The 20,757-nt window shown below is 37.5% G+C and overlaps 1 protein-coding gene across 1 annotated transcript in view; it reads left to right on the top strand.

Annotated features, from left to right (window-relative positions):
* Nucleotides 1-20,757, top strand: part of GADL1 (GAD like acidic amino acid decarboxylase 1) — a 167,566-nt gene that overhangs the window by 101,206 nt on the left and 45,603 nt on the right. The window contains exons 13-14 of the mRNA XM_017854110.1: nucleotides 6,676-6,727; nucleotides 14,809-14,898. Of these exons, the coding sequence (XP_017709599.1) occupies nucleotides 6,676-6,727; nucleotides 14,809-14,898 (142 nt within the window). The remainder of the gene's footprint in view (nucleotides 1-6,675; nucleotides 6,728-14,808; nucleotides 14,899-20,757) is intronic.

Below are 20,757 nucleotides of genomic sequence, written 5' to 3'. Positions count from 1 at the left end.
TCCATATGAACTTTAAAGTAGTTTTTACCAATTCTGTGAAGAAAGTCATTGGTAGCTTGATGGGGATGGCATCAAATCTATACATTACCTTGGGCAGTATGACCATTTTCACAATATTGATTTTATAGAAGCATTTTTAACTTTAATAAATATGCAGACCCTGTTGATTGCTCACCAAGGACCATTCTGTCTTGCCTGTAGAAACTTGATTTTGTTCACATAGCAGTGTTCAAGCTGGGAACTTGGTTTAGCAAACCACCTTCCCCAACTATTAGTTTAGGGGAGGATATGTGGCTCAATCAACAAGATATGGTGAAGATGTCACTGTGTAAGATACTGTGAAAACTTCTGTGGAAAATATTCTTACCTAAATAGAGAGAACTTAAGTGCTTTTGCTATAGCCCCCTCCACTCTTGGGACACTGCTGTATAAGGATAGGACATATGGAGTTATAGCAGCTGTCTTGTGAACATGAGAGAAAACCTCCCTAACACTGAACATGGCTAGCTGAAATTATAGTAAATAAGTGGTTCCTGATATTATTGAACAATCCAACCAGCTTGACAAATGGCCTTATGAATTAAGCCAAGTATACTTTTTTGTTCGAGAAGGGCTTATTCTGTCACCTAGACTGGAGTGCAGTGGTCCAATTATGGCTCACTGCAACCTCCACCTCCCAGGGCTCAACTGATCCTCCCACCTCAGCCTCCTGCATAGCTGGGACCACAGATGTACACCTCCACACCCGGCTAATTTTTGTATTCTTTGTAGAGATGGGGTTTCACCATGTTGCCCAGGCTGGTCTTGAACTCCTGGACTCAATCTGCCCACCTCAGCCTCCCGAAGTGCTAGGATTATAGGTATAAGCCACCATGCCTTGCCAAGTGTACTTCTAAGTGTAGACAAAAATCAATCTAACTGATATGCCTAGCAGTGTTCAAACATATTTGATAGTAGGACTTTTTATGTGGAAAACCTATTAAGATGGTATACCATGGAGCATAGTTTGAAAACTCTGGTGTAAGACTTTTGTTATCATAGTAATAGCTGCATCTCCTCTTGCCCCAAATCACCTCTATTTTCAACTCAGCTGGAGTGTTACACTGGGTGTATCAGTCCATTCTCATGCTGCTAATAAAGACACACCTGAGACTAGGCAATTTATAAAGAACAAGAGGTTAATGGGCTCACAGTTCCACGTGGCTGGGGAGGCCTCACAATCATGGTGGAAGGTGAAGGAGAAAAGGCACGTCTTACATGGCAGCAGGTAAGAGACTTATTCACTGTCATGAAAACAGCATGAGAAAACCCACCCCTATAATTCAGTTACCTCCTACCAGGTCCCTCCCATGACCCATGGGGATTATGGGAGCTACAATTCAAGATGACATTTGGGTGAGGGCACAGCCAAACCATATCACTGGGCTTTACAGGCTCTGAGAGTGACTGCTATAGGCACATTATCCCCAATGCAAAGCCCAGATCTACACGGTTAGCAAAAAGAGTTTTAACCGAAATAATTCAGCTCTGTTTTAGGATGCCTTTCTCCCAGGAGCACCTTTAGCCAGTTTGACAGAAGCATTTTAAAATGATACTATGGTTAATACATGTAAGTTTTGTGTAGCCATAACTTGTTAGGGAAGGATTTTACCAATTTTGTTGCATGTCTTTACGTGCACGAGGAAATGGAGGCAGGCTCAGGAAGACTTAGGAATTTGCCTAGGTTCAAAGTTATTTAGCTGCACAATTAGAATCTTATAAAGTTATTCCCAAGATTTCTGGAGAAAGCTTTCTTCATAGCCTCAGTTCAGGATGAAATCATAGCATAAGCTTTTGAGTTAACAGATTGCCAGTACATTTGTGCCTGAAAAGGTGAGAAAAAGGATGGTTCACAAAGCTTTTCTCCCATAGGTAGGAAGTATATATGTCTATTTGTTTTATATTTTTTCTTTAAGTTCTTTTCAAAAACTATACAAGTAACCACATGTATGAAACTTTGAAAAGATATAAAAGGGAATGGAAAACCCCCCACCCCATTGCATCTTCTTTCCCCTCCCTCAGGTAAACTAAATTTATGACATATCCTTCCATATTTTGTTTGTATATACATGTGGATAAAGATTTTTAAAAAATGTTTAAAAGTTGAATCAAATCATCCCCATTTCTCAGAACCTTTTATCTTTTACTAATTTATCCTGATCATCCTGTGCTTTAAGTAGATAATTCATTTTAATAGCTGCATATTACATTATGTTGCTATAGTACGTTTTAATTCACTATTAATTTCTGAATATTAATCTTGTTTCTAGTTATTTTGTATGGAATATACTTATACACCCACAGTACAGAGATTTAGATATAACAGCATATATGTGCACATATTTATATGTACCATCTATCCTTGATATTGATAACTTTTTTCTTGGTAGACCAGCATTTCCAAACTGGTTTGCTTGATAAGAAGATATGAGTATTATTAAAAGGTTTGTAGCAGCTTTCTTTCATATTCTCACCACCACTGGAAGTTGTCACTCTAAAGTTTCCGGTATCATTGGGAAATATGGTTAATACAGGAATCCTTCATTTCATGTGCTTAACCTTATTTTCCAGATATTGTGTTTTGGGGGGTTTTGCTTTACAAATTGAGGGTTTGTGGTAATCCTGCATTGAGCAAGTCCATCAGTGCCATCTTCCCAACAGCATGTGCTCACTTCATGTCTCCGTTAGGTTTTGGTAATTCTCATAATAAAAATGTTTGAGTCATCAGTTCTCTTTTATGTTACTGTTGTAATTGTTCTGGGACTCCCCATAGAATGCACCCATAGAAGCTAGAAAACTTAATATTGTGTGTGTTCTGACTGCTGTCCAACTGGCCATTCCCCCCATCTCTCTCCTTCTCTTCAGGCTTTCCAATTTCCTTAGACAACAATATCAAAATTAGGCCAACAAATAATGCTACAATGGCCTCTGAGTGCTCAAATGAAGAGTCACACGTCTGTCACAAATAAGCTAGAAATGGTTAGGCTTAGTGAGGATGGCATGCCAAAAGCCAAGACAGACAAAGTTAGGCCCCTTGTGCCAAATAGCCAATTTATGAAAGCAAAGGAAAAGTTCTGGAAGGAAATTAGACGTTCTACTTCAGTGAATACATGAATAAGAAAGCAAAACAACCTTATTTGCCGATACAAAGGTTTTAGAGTTCTGAATAGATCAAACCAGGCATGACATTGCCTTAAGCCAAAGCCTAATTCAGAGCCACACTCTAACTTTCTCCAATTCTGCGAAGGCTGAGAGGGGTGGGGAAGATGCAGAAGGAAAGTTAGAAGCTAGCAGAGGTTGGTTCATGAGGTTTGAGCACAGAAGCCGTCTCCGTAACATAAAAGTGCAAAGTGAAGCGGCAAATGATGGAGAAACTGCAGCAAGTTATCCCGAAGATCTAGCTAAGATCATTGAAGAATGTGGCTACATTAAACAGGCTTTCAATGTAGGCAAATCAGTCTTATATTGGAATAAGCTGCCACCTAGAAGTTTCATGACCAGAGGGAAGTCAATGCCCGTCTTCAAAGCTTCAAAGACAGGCTGAATCTATTTTTAGGAGCTAATGCAGCTGGTGACTAGGTTGAAGTCAATGCTCATTTACCATTCTGAAAATTCGAAGACTTCAGATTTGTGCTAAACTTACTCTGCCTGTACTCCGTAAATGGAACAACAAAGCCTGTGACAACATATCTCTGTATAGCATGGTTTACTGAATATTTGAAGCCCACTGTTGAGACATGAGACTTACTGCTCAGAAAAAGATTCTTTTCAAAATATTACTGCTCATTGACAATGCACCTAGTCACCCAAGAGCTCTGATGGAGATGTACAAGGAGATTAATATTTCCATGCTTGCTAACACAACATTCATTTTACAGCTCATGGATCAAGGATTAGACTTTCAAGTCTTATTTAAGAAATATCACAGCTATAGCCTTACAAAATATATAAGTGATTCCTCTGATGGATCTGGGCAAAGTGAATTGAAAATGTTACGGGTTTACTCTTTTATATACCATTAAAAACACTGATGACTTATAGGAGGAGGTCAAAATACTAATAATGGGGATATGGAAGAAGTTAATTCAGACTCTCGTGGTTGACCTTTAGGGGTGTAAGACTTCAGGGAAGGAAGTCACTAAAGATGTGAAAACAGCAAGAGAACTAGAATTACAAGTGAAGCTTGAAGATGTGACTGAATTGCTGCAGTCTCATGATAAAACTTCAATGGATGAGGAGCCTCTTCCTATGGATGAGCAAAGAAAGTGGTTTTGTGAGAAGAAATCTACTCAGTGATCATGTTGTGAATCTTGTTGAAAGGATAACAAAGGATATAGAATATTACATAAACTTAGTTGGCAAAGCAGCAGCAAGGTTTGAAAGGGCCGACTTCAATTTTGAAAGAAGTTCTGTTGTGGGTAAGATGTGTTCAAACAGCATTGCCTACTACAGAGAAATCTTTTGTGAAAGAAGAGTCAGGCAGTGTGGCAAACTTCATTGTTGTCTTATTGTAAGAAATTGTCACAGTCACCCCCAACCTTCAGCCCTTTGATCAGTCAGCAACCATCAACATCAAGGCAAGACCCTCCAGGAGCAAAAAGATTACAACTCACTGAAGTCTCAGATAATCCTTATCACTTTTTAGCAATAAGGTATTTTTAATCATAACATGTGCATTGTGTTTTAGACATAATGCCATTGTACACTCTGACTCCAGTATACTGTAAATGTAACCTTTATATACACTGAGGAACCTCCAAAGTTGTGACCCTTTCCTGCAGCATTCACTTTATTGTAGTGTTCTGGAACCAAACCTACAATACCCCCAAGGGATGCCTGTATTATTGTTTTAATTTGTACTTCTTTGATTATTACTGATTTTGAATACCTTTTCTGGTATGTATTGAGCAATGAAATTGCTTTTTATGAAAGCTAGTCAGTGTGATAAAAGGTTTAAAAACTTTATAGCTACATACGTCTTCTGAAAAAGTGTTCAGAGAATGGCGTACATAGAACATCTAGTACTTTGTGAGCATGTGTGCCCGTGTGTATGCTAACATTATTGCTCAAAGATTCCCATATTACTATTCCCATATTGACAACTTAAGATATTGTCTATTTCAAAGATGATAGTATCTATATGCAAACATCAATATTTAACCTAATATAAAAGCTGTATACATTTGGAAAAGGAACTTCATCTTAAAACTACTGCATTCCATATTCACATTATAGAATGGCCTTCCTAAAATGATGTAATAGTCCCTTCTTTCCCGTTTTAGTCTGCATTTTTTCATGTTTATGATTTTAATTTTTACAAAAACCATTTCAAATTGGAAAAGATTGTATTAGTCCAGTTTTACAGGTAAGAGACTTGAGGCCCAAGAGGAGCATCGTTGTGTCTTTAAATATTTGTTGAATATTTATGATTTAGTGACACGATCATAAGATCATAATTCCATTACTGGGAGCTAGTTTTCAAAGGCATTCCTTATGTTCGGTGTGATTTTTTTTTTAAATCACAATAAATGCTCTGACAAACATTTCCGTCAGTGTCTCTATTATTTCCTTAGATTTGATTCCTATATTTGAAATACTGGGTCAAGTGTTGTGAACATTTAAAGGCTCATGAACCGCTAGTTTTCAAGGCCATTTCAGACTTTTCTTTTGGTATAGACAAAAGCCAAGCCTAAAAGAGAGGAGTCAATGTTATTATATAGAGTACCATGTTCTCAATGCTATTTTAGTCTTTTCTCACTCATATTCCATATTTCATCCATGCCCTTTACTTAGGTGTGATAATTCTCTTTCCCCCAACATCTAAAATGACTTTATAGATACTCTATCAATGGCTACAGCCCACTTTTTTCCCCTTCATATTCAGGTTTTTCTTAAGTTTTGGGGTACGTGTGCAGGTTACCTAGATAAACGTGAACCACACAGTTTGCGGCACTTATCAACTCACCACCTAGGTATTAAGCCCCACATGCATTAGCTCTTTTCCCTAATATTCTCCCCTCATCCTCCCCTGACAGGCCCTAGTTATGTTACTCCCCTCCCTGTGTCCATGTGTTCTCATTGTTCAGCTCCCACTTATAAGCGAGAACATGTAGCGTCTGGTTTTCTGTTCCTGTGTTAGTTTGCTAAGGATAATCAGCCTACTTTTAATATGATACTGATTATCAGTCCTCCTTCCCTCTGTGCTGGACTAAGATTATGTTGATCTTCCTTGATTTTAAATGAACTTACAAGCAGGATTACACACCAAAAAAACCTCTTTCCTCCAAGCCAGCTATTTAATGTAAGTGCCTATGTTAAATCCCCGATTTAGGATATGAAAGACCCACATGTTCAGAGATACATATCCAACCTGCTTTATCTAGCTTTTCACACCAGGGTTAAAGCTTGATGCTAACATGTGAGATAGATCTCATTATCAAAAAGATGCATCTTTTTACTCAGGTCAAGGAAATAACAGTAGGTCTGGAGTATTTATCTATCCATAGCTCTGCCTATACCTTGACCTTTATCTGTATCTTATCTCCAAGCCCTGTCTCTGAATCAGTTTTGATACATCATTCATGTTCATGACATTTTTACATGGTAGATTATAAACATTGTGACTTTTAATTTTAGGTACCTAGTAGACGAAATCAAGAAAAGAGAAGGATTCAAGTTACTGCTGGAAGTAAGTGATTGCATAATTGTGCTTGTGATTTTGTCATTTAACAGTGATGAAGGTGGTAATTTTCTAATCTGTTATATATTTCATTGGTTTTTGTGTTGCAGACTTAAAAACAAGTCATTAGTTTAATTCGTAGAGTCTATTATGTTAATTTACTCTATTAGTGAGTACTTTTCCTTTGTTGGATTCACAGAATATACTTGCCTTTAAGTATTGAAAATTAAAATGCTCAATTACCAAGGATAATATTGAATAAATTATAACCTGTATCTTGATATATAAATTGCATGATTGTACTGCAAATATTCATCTGTGATGTAGTGGTGCCTGCATGTGAAAATCAATTAAGTGAACGTACAATACTACATACAGTTTACTCTTTATAAAATAATGGGAGCATATTCATTTTGGAGCAATGGGACAAGTCATTTTGTTGATGTTGTATTGTTTGCTATGTGTAAGAAATGAGGTGGTTACAAAGGTAGAGAATATATTTTTTTCTAAAACATGTTTATAAAATTTAAAATAAATGTGTAATTCTGGTTAAGAAATATAAATTGCAAGGTTATCTTAGATTTTGTTATAGTATATGTATTATAGCAGTTTTTAACAATGTAAAAATATAACCTAGAGATTCTAGTCTTGGAGCCTGTGCTGTATATAAGAAATCTAGCTGGCTGGGCATTGGTGGCTCATGCCTATGATCCCAGCACTTTGTGAGGCCAAAGCAGGCAGATCACAAGGTCAGGAGGTCGAGACCAGCCTAACATAGCAAAACCCTGTCTCTACTAAAAATACAAAAGTTAGTCAGGCATGGTGGCTCATGCTTGTAATCCCAGCTACTTGGGAGGCTGAGGCAGGAGAATTGCTAAAAGCTGGGAGGTGGAGGTTGCAGTGAGCTAAGATCGCGCCACTGCACTCCAGCCTGAGCAACAAGAGTGAAACTCTGTCTCAAAGAAGAAAAAAAAAAAAAAAGTAAAGTAAAAAGAAAAAGCTAGCTGTTTTTTTGGTATTTATTCAATAAGATGCATTGAACAATTTACTATGTGTCAGGGATGGTTCTAGGCACAGGAGATAGAAAACAAAGGGTCCCCGATTTCATGATGCTTACATTTGACTGGAAAGTGAAACGCACTAAATAAGCAAATTAATTAATAGCGAAATCAGGTAGTAAGAGTCTTAAAACAATAAAACATGTTCATGAGATAATCTAGTATATAATTAGACAAGGTTATAGATATTGTATTGGGGGGAAGAGGGTAAAATGCTGAAATGGGGATGGCTTATTTGGTTTGGGTAATCTAGGTAGGGGATTTTAAGGTTATCTTTGAGCTGAGACCTGAATAAAGATAAACAGCAAGCCATGCAGATATTTGCGGGAAAGACATTCTAGCAGAATTGGTAAACAACTGCAAGGCTTAAAGCTGAAGAGAGTTCTATCTTTGAGCAGCCAAAAAAAGTTGTATTGAATGAAGGGGAGTGTGCAGCAGGTGATGGAATTGGAGAAGTGGGTAGAGACCAGATCAGGTGGTGGTTAGGTAGGTCAAGGTAAGGCCTTTCGCCTGTATTCCAAATGTAGTCACTGGAGATGTCTTAAGAAGACAGGGGTTTGACTTGCATTTTAAAAGATTATGCTTGATGTCATGAGAAGAGAGGAATGTTGAAAAAGCAATATTGAAGAGAGGACAAGATAAAAATAAGGAAGACAAACTTGGAAACTTTTAGTAGCCAAAGTGAAATATGACAATAGTCCTCAGGGAAGTTTGGGAAATACTTTCCAGAGAATCTAGACCATGGATTCCACTACTATCTACAAAGGAAGCACCAGATTAGAAAGTTCTAAGCTTCCAAAGTTTCAGAAAGCTAGAGATATGGAAGATCTTGCATGCACTCCAAAATAATTAATAGTTAAACAACTTTCTGGTAGTACTAGAAAGACAACAAATTTAAAACTTCTACAGAACAGACAACCTGGTTTCTTCAATAGGCTAGTGACGTGAGGAAAAAAAGGAGGAAGTAGTGATAATCTCTTTAGGTTCAAAGAGACGAAAGAGGCATAACAACCAAATAAAGCATATAGACCTTGTTGAAATCCCAGTTTGAACAAGCCAACTGTAAAAAGTAATTCTTCTAACAATTGGAGAGATTAGATGGTGTCAAGGAATTGTCAATTTTGTGAAGCATAGTGGCATTATAACTATGTAAGAAAATGTCTATAGTTTTTAGAGGTGCATACCTAAGCATGTATGGGAGAAAAAGCAGTTATTTTACTTGAATTGAGTTTGATTACTTTATATTTTCTCAGGTCTGAGTTTCCTATTTTCTCAAATTTGAGTTATTTTCTCTGGTGATGGGAGCTATAGCGCTTATGAAAAGTCCTGTACACATTAGAACTGTACAGTTTTTTGATAGAGCTGAAAGTGAGAATAAAGATGGGCCGATGAAAAAGTTGTTTATATATTCTTCCTAAAGGTTTAGAAAAGAGGAACCACTTACCATTATCATTAGGAAATTGCAAACACTCAAGTCCTTGCCATGAAAGCTAAGGTAGGATTTAATTATTAGTCAGCCTTCTGCCCCTGGATTTTTCATCTGTGGGAGGCAGCTGGCCTACAAGCAGTGAAGGTGATTTTCTAAATGGTTTTCCAGAATTCCTGCTGTAAGAATTTTTGTATGTGATCTGCATTTGCCACTTTTCATTACACCCAAGAAATAAAGCAGAATTAGACCTTGAATGTCACATATAAGTATTAAGTTGATAGTCTTTTTGCTTATATATGCATATATGTTTCTATATGTATATGTACATGTATTTGAGAGAGAGTACATGTGTCACTGTTGTCTAACAGCAAGGAGAAAGTTAAGTGGAACATTGGAAATTGTAGATGAATTTTTTTTTCCCTGAAAAGAACAAAAATACATTTCCTGAAGATGATTGAAAGTTATTTCAAGTGAATTCTGAATTATTCATAGGCCTCTGAAAATCATCTCTTTTCTGTGTTGGATCTAAGATCTAATAGACGTTTCCTAGAGGTATATTCATTCTTATACTATCATTCACATATTTTATTTTTATCTCTTGGGAGAGTCCTAATTATTTAATTTTTTTTCTTTTCTCAAGGTCTACACTAGGAGGAGTTATTAATGGAGTTATTAATGTTTCATCAACTTTGAGCTACAGAAGATCTTCGAGGACATATAGTCAACTTCCTGCACAATGCAGGAAAGCTATCTTAACAGTATCTGTTAACAAGTGGTCAACCTCCGATTGAATACTTCCTATTTGCAGAGAATTCACTAGTTCATTCCTCTTCCAGATAGCTCTAATTATTCATGTTCTAATAGTGAACCTACTAATATGTATCAAGCAATTGTGATTTTTCTTACATTGTTATCTTGTTAGTTTTATTAGATTACAACTACCTAATTGCTAAATCCAATGCATATTTTAATCTTCATCTCGCTGAAATTCTGTAGCATCATGTTATCCATTTACTCCATCTCTTGGATAGTCTCCCCTGTCTTAGTTTCTTTGATTTCCTTTCCCAGTCTCTCATTCCATGTGACTTGTTCTTTTCAGTCTCCACATTAAGGGTCTTTTCATCAGTGCACCTCCTTAAATATTCTTCTACACTCTCATCTTTGGCCACACAGTCTCCCTGAAATTTCTTCACATCCACAACTTTGTTATCTCTTTATATCTCCTCATCCTCAACTTAGCTCCTAAACTCTAGGCCTTTGTATATGAATATATCCTGAAATTTTCACCTAGATGCCACAGACACCTCAAATTCAACATTTCTAAAGCTTAAGTGTAGTATTTTCCTTACCAAAATTCTACTTTCTTCTTTTGGTCATTAGAGCTATGATCCACCCAAGCAAAAGTCTTGATGTTGTTCTTACTATCTCCTTTTCCGCCCCGCTAAATACATCTTGAATGCTTAGTCTTCTCCACTCCCAAAACCACTGCCTTAGTTCAAGATCTACATCACTCTTCAGGTTGGTACTATCTCCTAACTTGTGTCCCACCTTCCAGTCTCAGATCCCTCCAGCCTAACCTCCACACTGCTGCTAGAGCAGCTTTTTGAAAATGAGATCTATTTCCTAGAGTAGTGAAACTCTCCAGTGACTCCATCTTCCTCTAGAATCAAGCCCAAGCTTCCAAGCATGTCATATAAGAAGTCCTTCATGACATAACTCCCATCTTCAATTCTAGCTTCACCTCTCTTTAGTACACTCTGTTCTCTATTCATTCCAAGTTCAGAAAGTGTTAGTCATTTTCTTGTCCCGATGCCTAGTCAATATCTATAACACAGAAAGTTTTGCTTATTAAGTTGGACAGCTTGGTTATCCCTTGTTGGACATTAATGTTTCCCTTCAAATATATTAGCAAGAAGTTAACATAGTGATGTACCTCACTAGTACACATTTTAATGGAGCTACTCATTCACTTTAAAAGACATCTCTTTTTACCATTATGGCCCCAAATAATAGTCACTGACTACAGTGCTTGCTGTGTGCCAGATATGGCACTAAATTTTGAAAACACATTTTTTCTTTCATCATCAAGCCAACCCTGTGGAGCAGACATCATCATCTACATTTTACAGTTTAGGAAGCAGAAACTGAGAAAGTTTGATACTCATTCCAGCAAAGATCTGATGAAGTTGAAATTCAAAGCCACATCCTTCCAACTCCAAAACTTAAGATTAGACTACTGAAAAATTTCAAAGGCAGCATTGGATAGCACAAAAAGCCTTAACACCTAATAAGCTTGAAGTCAATTAAAATTCACCATTCCAGCTGTTCCTTCAGTCTATATTTGCATGATTGTCTGAATCTGTGTGCTGGATTCTGCATATATATTTATTAAAAAAAACAGTGCTAGCTTTGTTTTTATTATTCTGATCTAATGACATTATAAGCGAAGGAGATTAATTTCTTTTGATATGACTCAGAATGTGAGCTGCTGCTACCTCTTAGTGACCACTAATTTCTTTCCCAAATGGTCTCAAAATTTGATAATTCTTCCTGAAATTGATAAAGAACTTTATATATTTTTTGTTTGAAAACCAGTATAAAATGTATTCAAACTCTTCTTTAATGGCACGTTACTCTTTTGTTGTGAATTTTTAAAGATTATGATAATGCACTTGCTGCTACGGAGTTTTTGTACCCTTCACTAGGGTTCACGTGGACTCCTGTAATACCTTCTTACTTTTGTGGATTTTAGAACATAGTCTAAATGTGTTCTCAGGACACCCAAGAAGTCAGACTTTCATATATGTAAGCAATTAGAATGAAGTGGTGTATAAATGTTTTTACTCTGAAAATACTCAGTGCCTTGAAGTCTCTTAAAATTATGTAAAATACAAGCTACAGGTAGGCAGAGACAGGAAAACTCATATTTTGCAGAAATTCAAAGGTATGTTTTCAACTCAATAATTTGGGAAATTACCAAAGCAAAGATACTCCAAATGAAGCAGCAAATGTCTTCCAATGAAATGAACTGTCAGAAGGACTTAATAAGCTTTCAAATGTTGTAAGCACTGAAGCCATTCCATTCTAAAAGTGTTTGGGCAAAAGGAATCAGATCTATCGCTAAACAAACTTGCTAAAAAATGTAAAAGATCTAAGTCCTACCTTGTAAAATATAGAACCTATAACAGCAGATAAAACATAGTAAACTGTTTTGTAATGTTCCTATGCAAATGAAAGGGAATAACAAATTTGGTGACACATATTAGAGTCCATTCAGAAGACAAGAACTCCATGGTAAAGTGGGAAATGTAGTACCAAGAATTATTAACAAGGGATTGGAGTAATGCAGGATTGCTTCATAAGAGAATGAAAAACCTAAAAATGAACAGGAGTAGCAGATATAGAGAGCAGCCACCACTCCTGGAACTGAGATAGAGCACCCAAGAGAAAGGCCATCCCTTCGCAGGACTGAGGTCTAGACCTCTTCAGAGATAGTATGACCTTGGCTCATGGGATAACAAATTTACTGAGGTGTTACATTGGTGGTACTCACTAGAAATCTAGTCTGGATTGCTGAGCTGAGGAAAGCCATCCACAGGGGCCATGCCACAACTTGGAAATCACTGCGAGCTACCCAGGAGTGCCAAAGAAGTCATCCAAGGCAAGGTGCCTAGCTGGCATCTCATGAAACCACCTAAGGGGAGTATGCCAGGAAAAGCCATTTATGGGCCCTTCACTTGCTGCCTGTCAGCTGTGATGCTACCTGATGCCACCTGAAAGGGGTGTACTGGGGGAAGCTGCTGAGGTCGATGGGTGGGGATGTGCTCTGGTTTCTGGTTACCAGTGCTGCTGAAAAGAACCACAGATTCTGTAGGAGACCCATGAAGTGAGCACACCAGAAAGGCATTCGTCCTTCCTTCTCCAGTGTCTCTCCAGCACCCTCTGCTGACAAAGTCTAAGATTGGACCAGATGTCAAGGGAGAAATATCTGCAGAGTCCACCTACATTATTTTAGGACCCTCAAAAAGGGTAGATTTGTAGCTAAGGCAATAAATCGATAACTGACATAACACAATCTAGTGACAGTGCTGCAAAAGTAATTGCAGTTTTTGCCATTACTTTCAAAACATCAGAAATCCACGTATAAATTGTGTAATTTGTAAGAATGATTGTAGTCTCATAAATGTTTGCAAAAATTGAGTTGAATTACAGTGTTTCACTTTTAACTCTATTTTGAAGACTTATAGCTCTTCTCTTGTCAAGTCCAATAAGAATATTAACAATTTCAGAAATGAAAGGATAAGATCAAGAACTTACCTTGTTGAACTGGGAATGTTTCTGGGCATTCACTTATGATTTAAAATCCACTAAACTCAAAACATTATATATATAATACATACATTATATATTTATATTACATATATATTTTCTCTCTCACTAGTCTTGAGTTTGAGATATGAGATGATAGGTCTTCTTTATGAAATGCTTTGAAACTTTATATACTAGAGCATAATTCTGATGGTTAGAGAACTGTTATAACATTGGTTATTACAAAACTGTTTATGGCAGAAAATGAAAATCAGTTCAAATATTGTCAGTGTGAAACTGACAATGAGGAAGATGTGTATGACTCAATCTTTCCTGAATACAATTCTGTATGTCTAATTTGTGAACCCCCAACATAATGTCCCAAATTTCCTCGTCTTGAGTACAAGTCTTTTGGTCGTGGCACTTCCTATGTTTTCGTCCAGTGAGGACAAAGCCTTGTCTGCATGACAAAGGCTGGGCTAAAGCCTGTTAGAATACAGTCCCACATTTCAGCAAATCATGTCTGATAGAAAAACAGACCAGCAGGGAAGATGACTGGGTTATGGTTACTTAGCGTAGATGAGAGTTTCTCATAGAACATACACTGCCCACTTCAGAATCACTTGACATGCTTCATAAACTGCCAATTCTTTAGCCTTTTCTGGGATGGACTCAGACACTGGACATTTTGAACATAGGAACTCAGAATCTACATTTTGAATAGGTCTCCTAGCTTATTCACACTTTTACTGATATTTGAGAGCCGGGAGTCAAGGTGATGCTCTTTTTTCAAAAGCAGTATTGGCTAGAATCATGGTAGTGCTGGTTAGTGAAGTCCAAGCATAGTGTGCTATTAACTCACAGGTAATCAAAGCTTTTGCATTTGTCAGGTGTAGGGGCCAACTTTGGCTGCCTTAAGAAAAATAATTATTGGAAGCCTCTGATGATATAGCAAATAACTTAAGGATCAGTGTTGGAGAGAAAGGATCCAGGGCATCTCTGAGCATACATGTAAGCAGGCACTGACAATCAAACCTGGGTTGAGTCAGCTTCAAACTTATTTTTCCTGCTCTTTTCACATTAAGATGAAAGAGCCCGCTAGGTGCACACTATGGAGAAGAAATTTTTAAATAGGATGTTATCAGAAGGCAGAAGGGATTGTTACTCTAAGATTGTGATATGTTGAAGTTTTATACACATGGTAACTCAAAGAAACTAAGTTTTCAAAGTCTTTGTTTAATTGCAATCTAAGATAAATCTTAGGATAACAATTTTAAATTTTTTCTAATTCTCAGCCTGAATATGCCAATATTTGCTTTTGGTACATTCCACCGAGCCTCAGAGAGATGGAAGAAGGGCCTGAGTTCTGGGCAAAACTTAATTTGGTAAGTAATAAGTAAATGGTATTTTCTTTTGATGAAGTTGATTCAGTACACATTATCCGTTGATCCTATAAATAATTCTGTGCTTGCTAGGCCCTCATCTAGAGAAGTGTCTTCTAGTTCGTTAAAAAGTAATGACAGGCCAAACAGTTGTAGACGTTGTTTACATTTAACAAATTAACATGGTTGACACACACACTCAAAACAATTGGTTGTTTGTAAGATAATTATGGAATTTGTTAGAAGTTCTGGCTCACAGTGTACTTCAGGAAGTACCATCTGGTCATGGGACACAAGGTTAGAGTTGTGTGATGAATGACTACTTATTTCAACTCTGCTACTGCATCTGGGCTGTTGTATCACCTTACTTGGAAATAATGTTAAAAGTCTAAATCTGATACTTTTTGTGAGCGTGAGACCTTCTGTCTTCAACAAAGGCCCTATGTCTTACACCCAAGGGGATTACATAGAAGAGAAGACAGATGCTAGCAATGGGTTTCAGTTGAATATCGAACAAAATGTGCTTGGAAGTGTCTTCACACACAGCTGTCGGGGCTGATCATACAGTGTAAGAAGAGGCCCCAGGCTCTAGGGACTGCTTGTGTCTCATCTACTCCCCGCCTAGCATGGCCTTGCCAGTTATAATCCTGCCTCTAATTCAGATTTCCAAGAACTATGGAGTCTCGCGAGTAACACTATTTGATCCCACTTTCCAGATGTATGAACATAATGCATATTGAAAGTGAACCCATGGAAGTTCCACTGGGGATTATGTGGTCTTGACATGTGGAGTGCAAATTCTCACGGGCTAGCACCATCAAAATCAGGCAATCCCTACCCTCTTGAGTGAGATCAAGTCAGCACAGCTGACTTTATGACCCTGGTTAGTAAAAGCTCTGACTTGCAAACCCCTCCTTACCCTCAGGGGAAAAGGATTTTTTTTTAAGCAATTTTTGTGGTCCATAGACTTTAGAAGACAAAACAACAAAAAACTCCGTGCTCAGATAAGCGACAAACATTTGCTGATGTCCACTGTACTATGCACTGGAAATACAAACATCAAAAGGATGAGTCTCCGCCCTTGAGAAACTCAATATTCCCAGAGACAACGAGTAAAGAGACAATCACGAAGTAACCAAGAAGTGCCTGAATGGAGATTAACTGTGCCAGTGAAAGTAGAGAGGGCATCTACCCCAATGTGATACTAGAGCTGAGTTTTGAACAATAAGCAGATGCCAGTCAGGGGACAATTGTAAAGTAGATTCCAGGAAGAATCACAGCATGAGGACTCAGGCTCAAGAGGAGAATGTGGTTCCACGACCATAGGGGTGCAAAGAAGCAGTGATGGGAGGTGAGAAGAGTAACAGGCAGAGGGAGGGTCATGGAGCCTTGTCTCCCATGGCAAAGAGCTTGGGATGTTTGCCCCAGTCTAATTAGAAGGAAGAGGGCAGAGCCTTTAAGTCATGGTCACTGATTGCCTCACTTGGCAGCATGTCCTTTTAGCTTCAGATCATTTTCTGTTTATTCATGGTTCAAACCTCCTAACCTGTAACATAATAGATGACCAATACAGAAGTCTTCTACCTCTTATCAAACATTATCAGGTAGCAAAGATGGGGAGAGATGGTGTTATCTGTGCCCTTACCTATTTCAGGCAGTTAGCATAGACCTTGGCATTTGTCTTAAATTTTTGTCACATGCAAAATAGCAACGTGCTTAATACATATCAGATGTTAAGTAACTCATAAAGAGAAACAGGAACTGGACAATGTGGGAATTTAAAGGAACATTTTTTCACTTTGATGGAATGTGGCTGACATTTTTTGGTAGGGTAGGGAAAGAAATTACAAGTTAAGATATGGTCACCCTTGTTCTCACTAAGCTAGAAATTGTTTTTTCATTAAGAAAACCCATGAAGAATATGATATTTGTGTTTCACTAACTCAGTACTGTTGGACTGATAGGAATTAGAATAACTAGATACTCATGTTTGGGGACTTTTTACTCTTGGTTTACTTTCAATTTTTTAAAAAATTGAAATTGAGTATGAATACAGAATATAATGCATTTTTCCCAAGATGGAGTCTTGCTATGTCACCCAGGCTGGGGTGCAATGGCACGATCTCTGCTCACTGCAACCTCCACCTCCCAGGTTCAAGTGATTCCCACCTGAGTCTCCCGAGTAGCTGGGATCACAGGCACCCACCACCATGCCTAGCCAAGTTTTTGTATTTTTGTCAAGATGAGGTTTCACCATATTGGCCAGGCTTTGACCCTCAGGTAATCCACCCGCCTCAGCCTCCCAAAGTGCTGGGATTACAGGCGTAAGCTACCGCACCCAGCGTGTAATGCACTTTTTATCTTAATTGGAAATTGAACAGGAATTGGGACATTCTCTTTTATCCCCAATATTTGCCAAAGTGGATCATACGGTAAATAGCCAGTTTATTTTCTTTACTGTCCATCTTGGACTCTCCATCCCTTAATTTTGGAAATGCTTTTCTGCCATTTACAACCATTGCCTGATCTAGTAACAGCTTCATTTGTTATAGTTGCTACTGAATAGAAAAAAAATGCCTGCTGCAGACAAATTATCAGTGATCCTGAGTTTCTTAATTTCCCTATCATTCTCCTCCTGCAAGTCGAGGTGTCTGCATGAATTTGGCAAGGGGGAAGGGAGACATATGTGTATATATGTATATATATACATACATATTGTTTATGTGGTTTTATGCTTACTGTAGAATGAGAATGCAAGTGTATGATTTACAACCTGTAGTGCACTTAAAGCACACTTGAAATTTATTTTAGGGTTTATCTTGAATAGAGAATCACAAATGAGGCTTTGCCCCTCTGATGCAGACTCATGTCAGGCTGAGCCGTCAGATTTCAGAATCACTGGTGTGATAAAATCTTCCATTTGGCGGCAGAAGGGGAGAGGGATTATTTGGTAATGAACCTGGAGAGTTAGAGGGTATAAGTGTACATGTGTGCTTGCAAGTATGTGCACAAACGTGAGACTATTTGAGAACACAATTTAGTCTGTGGGCTAACAATACAATGACACTGTGATACTGGATCACTGAGTTCCAATGACTTCTCTTCAAGATGCCCTCCATAAGATGCTCCTCTTTTTCTGACTCACTCAATGATATCTTACGTCTTCATTACTTCCTTAGATTGTATTTGTCTCATTTTCTGGTCTCTTTGCCTCCTGCCATCTCCTTTTCCAGTTTTTTTCCAGTTTTTTTTTTTTTTTTTTTTTTTTTTTACTGTCAGCCCCTCTTTACCTCCATCTCTGCTTCATCATGTCACTCTTCTGGCTGGAAGTCTGACTTGCTTCCCGTCCCCTAGTCCCATATAGCAACAGGTCTCAACCCTGTCAGAGTCAATGACCACTATTTATAGTAAAATACAATATTTAGGAGAATATACCCTTTACTCTTCTAAGATGAAACCAATGGAATACATGACCTCCCTATAGGCAGTTTTGTAAAGGGCAACATAAGACTTTATAATACAATGTGAAAGTTTATAATAAAAATTTTATTATATAAATGCTTAAGCATGACAGTACTGGAAGACACGAGGAAGTGATAAGATTCTTACATATACTCCTAGAAACACAATGAATGTAGGCTATTTATGAATGCACATTATAAGTAGGTGATGGTGATGAAAATAACAGCAACAGTATGGTATTAGTGATATAACTTTTCAAAAATGATGAACAACTTTTGCGAATACTCTGCAGAAATCATTTTTCCCTTGCTTTACATGGTAGAAAACTTTATTTAAAATGGCCACAAAATATTTGTCATTGGTACGTAAAACAGTTAGGTTCTGTGCTTGAATAATTATAATCAGGCTTCTGACCTCATGCATTTCTACTAGACATTTGAAAAGTTGTGTAAAACATGGGACAGTTCAATGTCACTCAAGATTACTCTACACAGTGCAGGGCAGCTGACACCTCTGGTCTCCACCTACTAAATGCCAGTAGCAACCCCCTAAGATCACGAAAATCCAAAGCATTTGCCCAAATTTCCTAGATATTCCCTAGACATGTAATAGCATTTCCTTGAGAACCACTGTCCCACAGAATAAAATCTTATCATATATCTTATCAATTGTATCTTGTCTCTGACATCCAAAGCCCTCCATGTCTGATCCTAAGGCACTTTTCTAACTCAACCTATGTGATTTATTGTACTGAGTAAATTGGGCCAGAGGAGTTAGGAAACACTGGAAACTGGGTAATGGATATCTTTCACTAATCAAATTGACAAATCACTGTGTTTTCAATGTTGATATCTACTGTTGGTGAGCGTCAGGAGACTCCTGTAAGCTGTTCTTGGGTAAATTTTGTACCATTTTTCTGAAAAGCAACTTTATAAAACATATCAAATATCTTAATTTCATTTTTTTCAGCAAATTCCTTTTCTAAAATGTATTATTTAAAATAGTTATAGAAATATTGGGGAAAGCTACTAAGACATTCATAAGCATTTTAAAATAGCAAATATTTCAGAAGAAACTAAATATTCAACTATACAGAACTGGTTAAATTTTAGTACATAACTTATAAACAAATTTGTCATGTGCAGAATAAATTGTTTCAAAATAATTCATATTAAAAAGGGGTTTAAAACAGCCACTGTAGTATACTAATAGAAATTTTATGATTAAATGTACATACTTAAGTACATATACTGTGTATGCTTTAAGGGTACATAAAGAGGTGCCAAAATATTTTAAAATTGTAGGTGATTTTATATTTATCTTCAGTTTGAAGATTTTCTATAATTAGTGTATGTTTATGAAAATAACAATATTAAAATGACACTTTAGTGGAGTAATTGATCCAATGAAGCCACAAATTTCCCCGAGTGCTTTATCTAGACAGAAGTTATCCAGGTTTCAACCAGGTATTTCCCAAGAGCCAGAAAAATTAAGCATTAATCCCAATATGGTATGTTTTTACCATTTTAAAATTATCCACATGTATTACTTGAGGAATATAGTATGTAGATTTAACAAAATTTTTGTAAGGAAGAATTTTAAAGTTTTAAATATTAAAATATATTTTAATCTTCTTGTACCATTCTTTAAGGATTATACAATATTCAATCGATTAGTTTGCAAACTATTTTCTCTTATGACATGTTCCCAGGTATTGTGTTCAATATGTCATCCCTTCCCATCTCTCCCTCCTTGCTAAAATACACACAGTATCTGCATTGGTTTTAAGTTTAGAGGCATTGCTAGTGGTGGTTCATAGTGATCTTCAATAGGCTTCCTAGGTTTCCCTGAAAGCTTCCGGCATTGTGGTAGAGTTATACTTTGCTTTTTTTTGTTTTGCTTTTTTAAGATGGAGTCTCACTCTGTTGCTCAGACTGGAGTGCAGTGACACAATCTTGGCTCACTGCAACCTCCGCCTCCTGGGTTCAACTGACTCTCCTGCCTCAGCCTCCCGAGTTGCTGGGATTACAGCTGCTCACCACTACACACAGCTAATTTTCATATTTTAGTTGAGATGGTGTTTTACCCATGTTGGCCAGGCTGGTCTCCAACTCCTGACCTCACGATTCACCCAACCTTGGCCTCCCCAAAGTGCCGAGATTACAGTCGTGAGCCACCGCACCCAGCCCTATACTTTGCTTTCTAAAGTAACTTCCCGAAATAAGTTTGTATGTTTGCTTCTTCTGAAGCTGCCCGATAGTGATCAGATATTGAGAACGAGGAAGTTGAGAGGATAGAATGCAAAGATAAGATGGGAAATGTTAGACCCAGAGAATGTAATTGAAAAATCCACTCGTTTGTTTTAGTCCTGTCATTACTTGGTACTCTGATGTAGAAGAT

Source organism: Rhinopithecus bieti, unplaced genomic scaffold (assembly GCF_001698545.2).
Source record: "Rhinopithecus bieti isolate Rb0 unplaced genomic scaffold, ASM169854v2 scaffold_37987, whole genome shotgun sequence".
Taxonomy (NCBI): Eukaryota; Metazoa; Chordata; class Mammalia; order Primates; family Cercopithecidae; genus Rhinopithecus; species Rhinopithecus bieti.
This window is presented reverse-complemented; position numbering and strand designations above follow the sequence as displayed.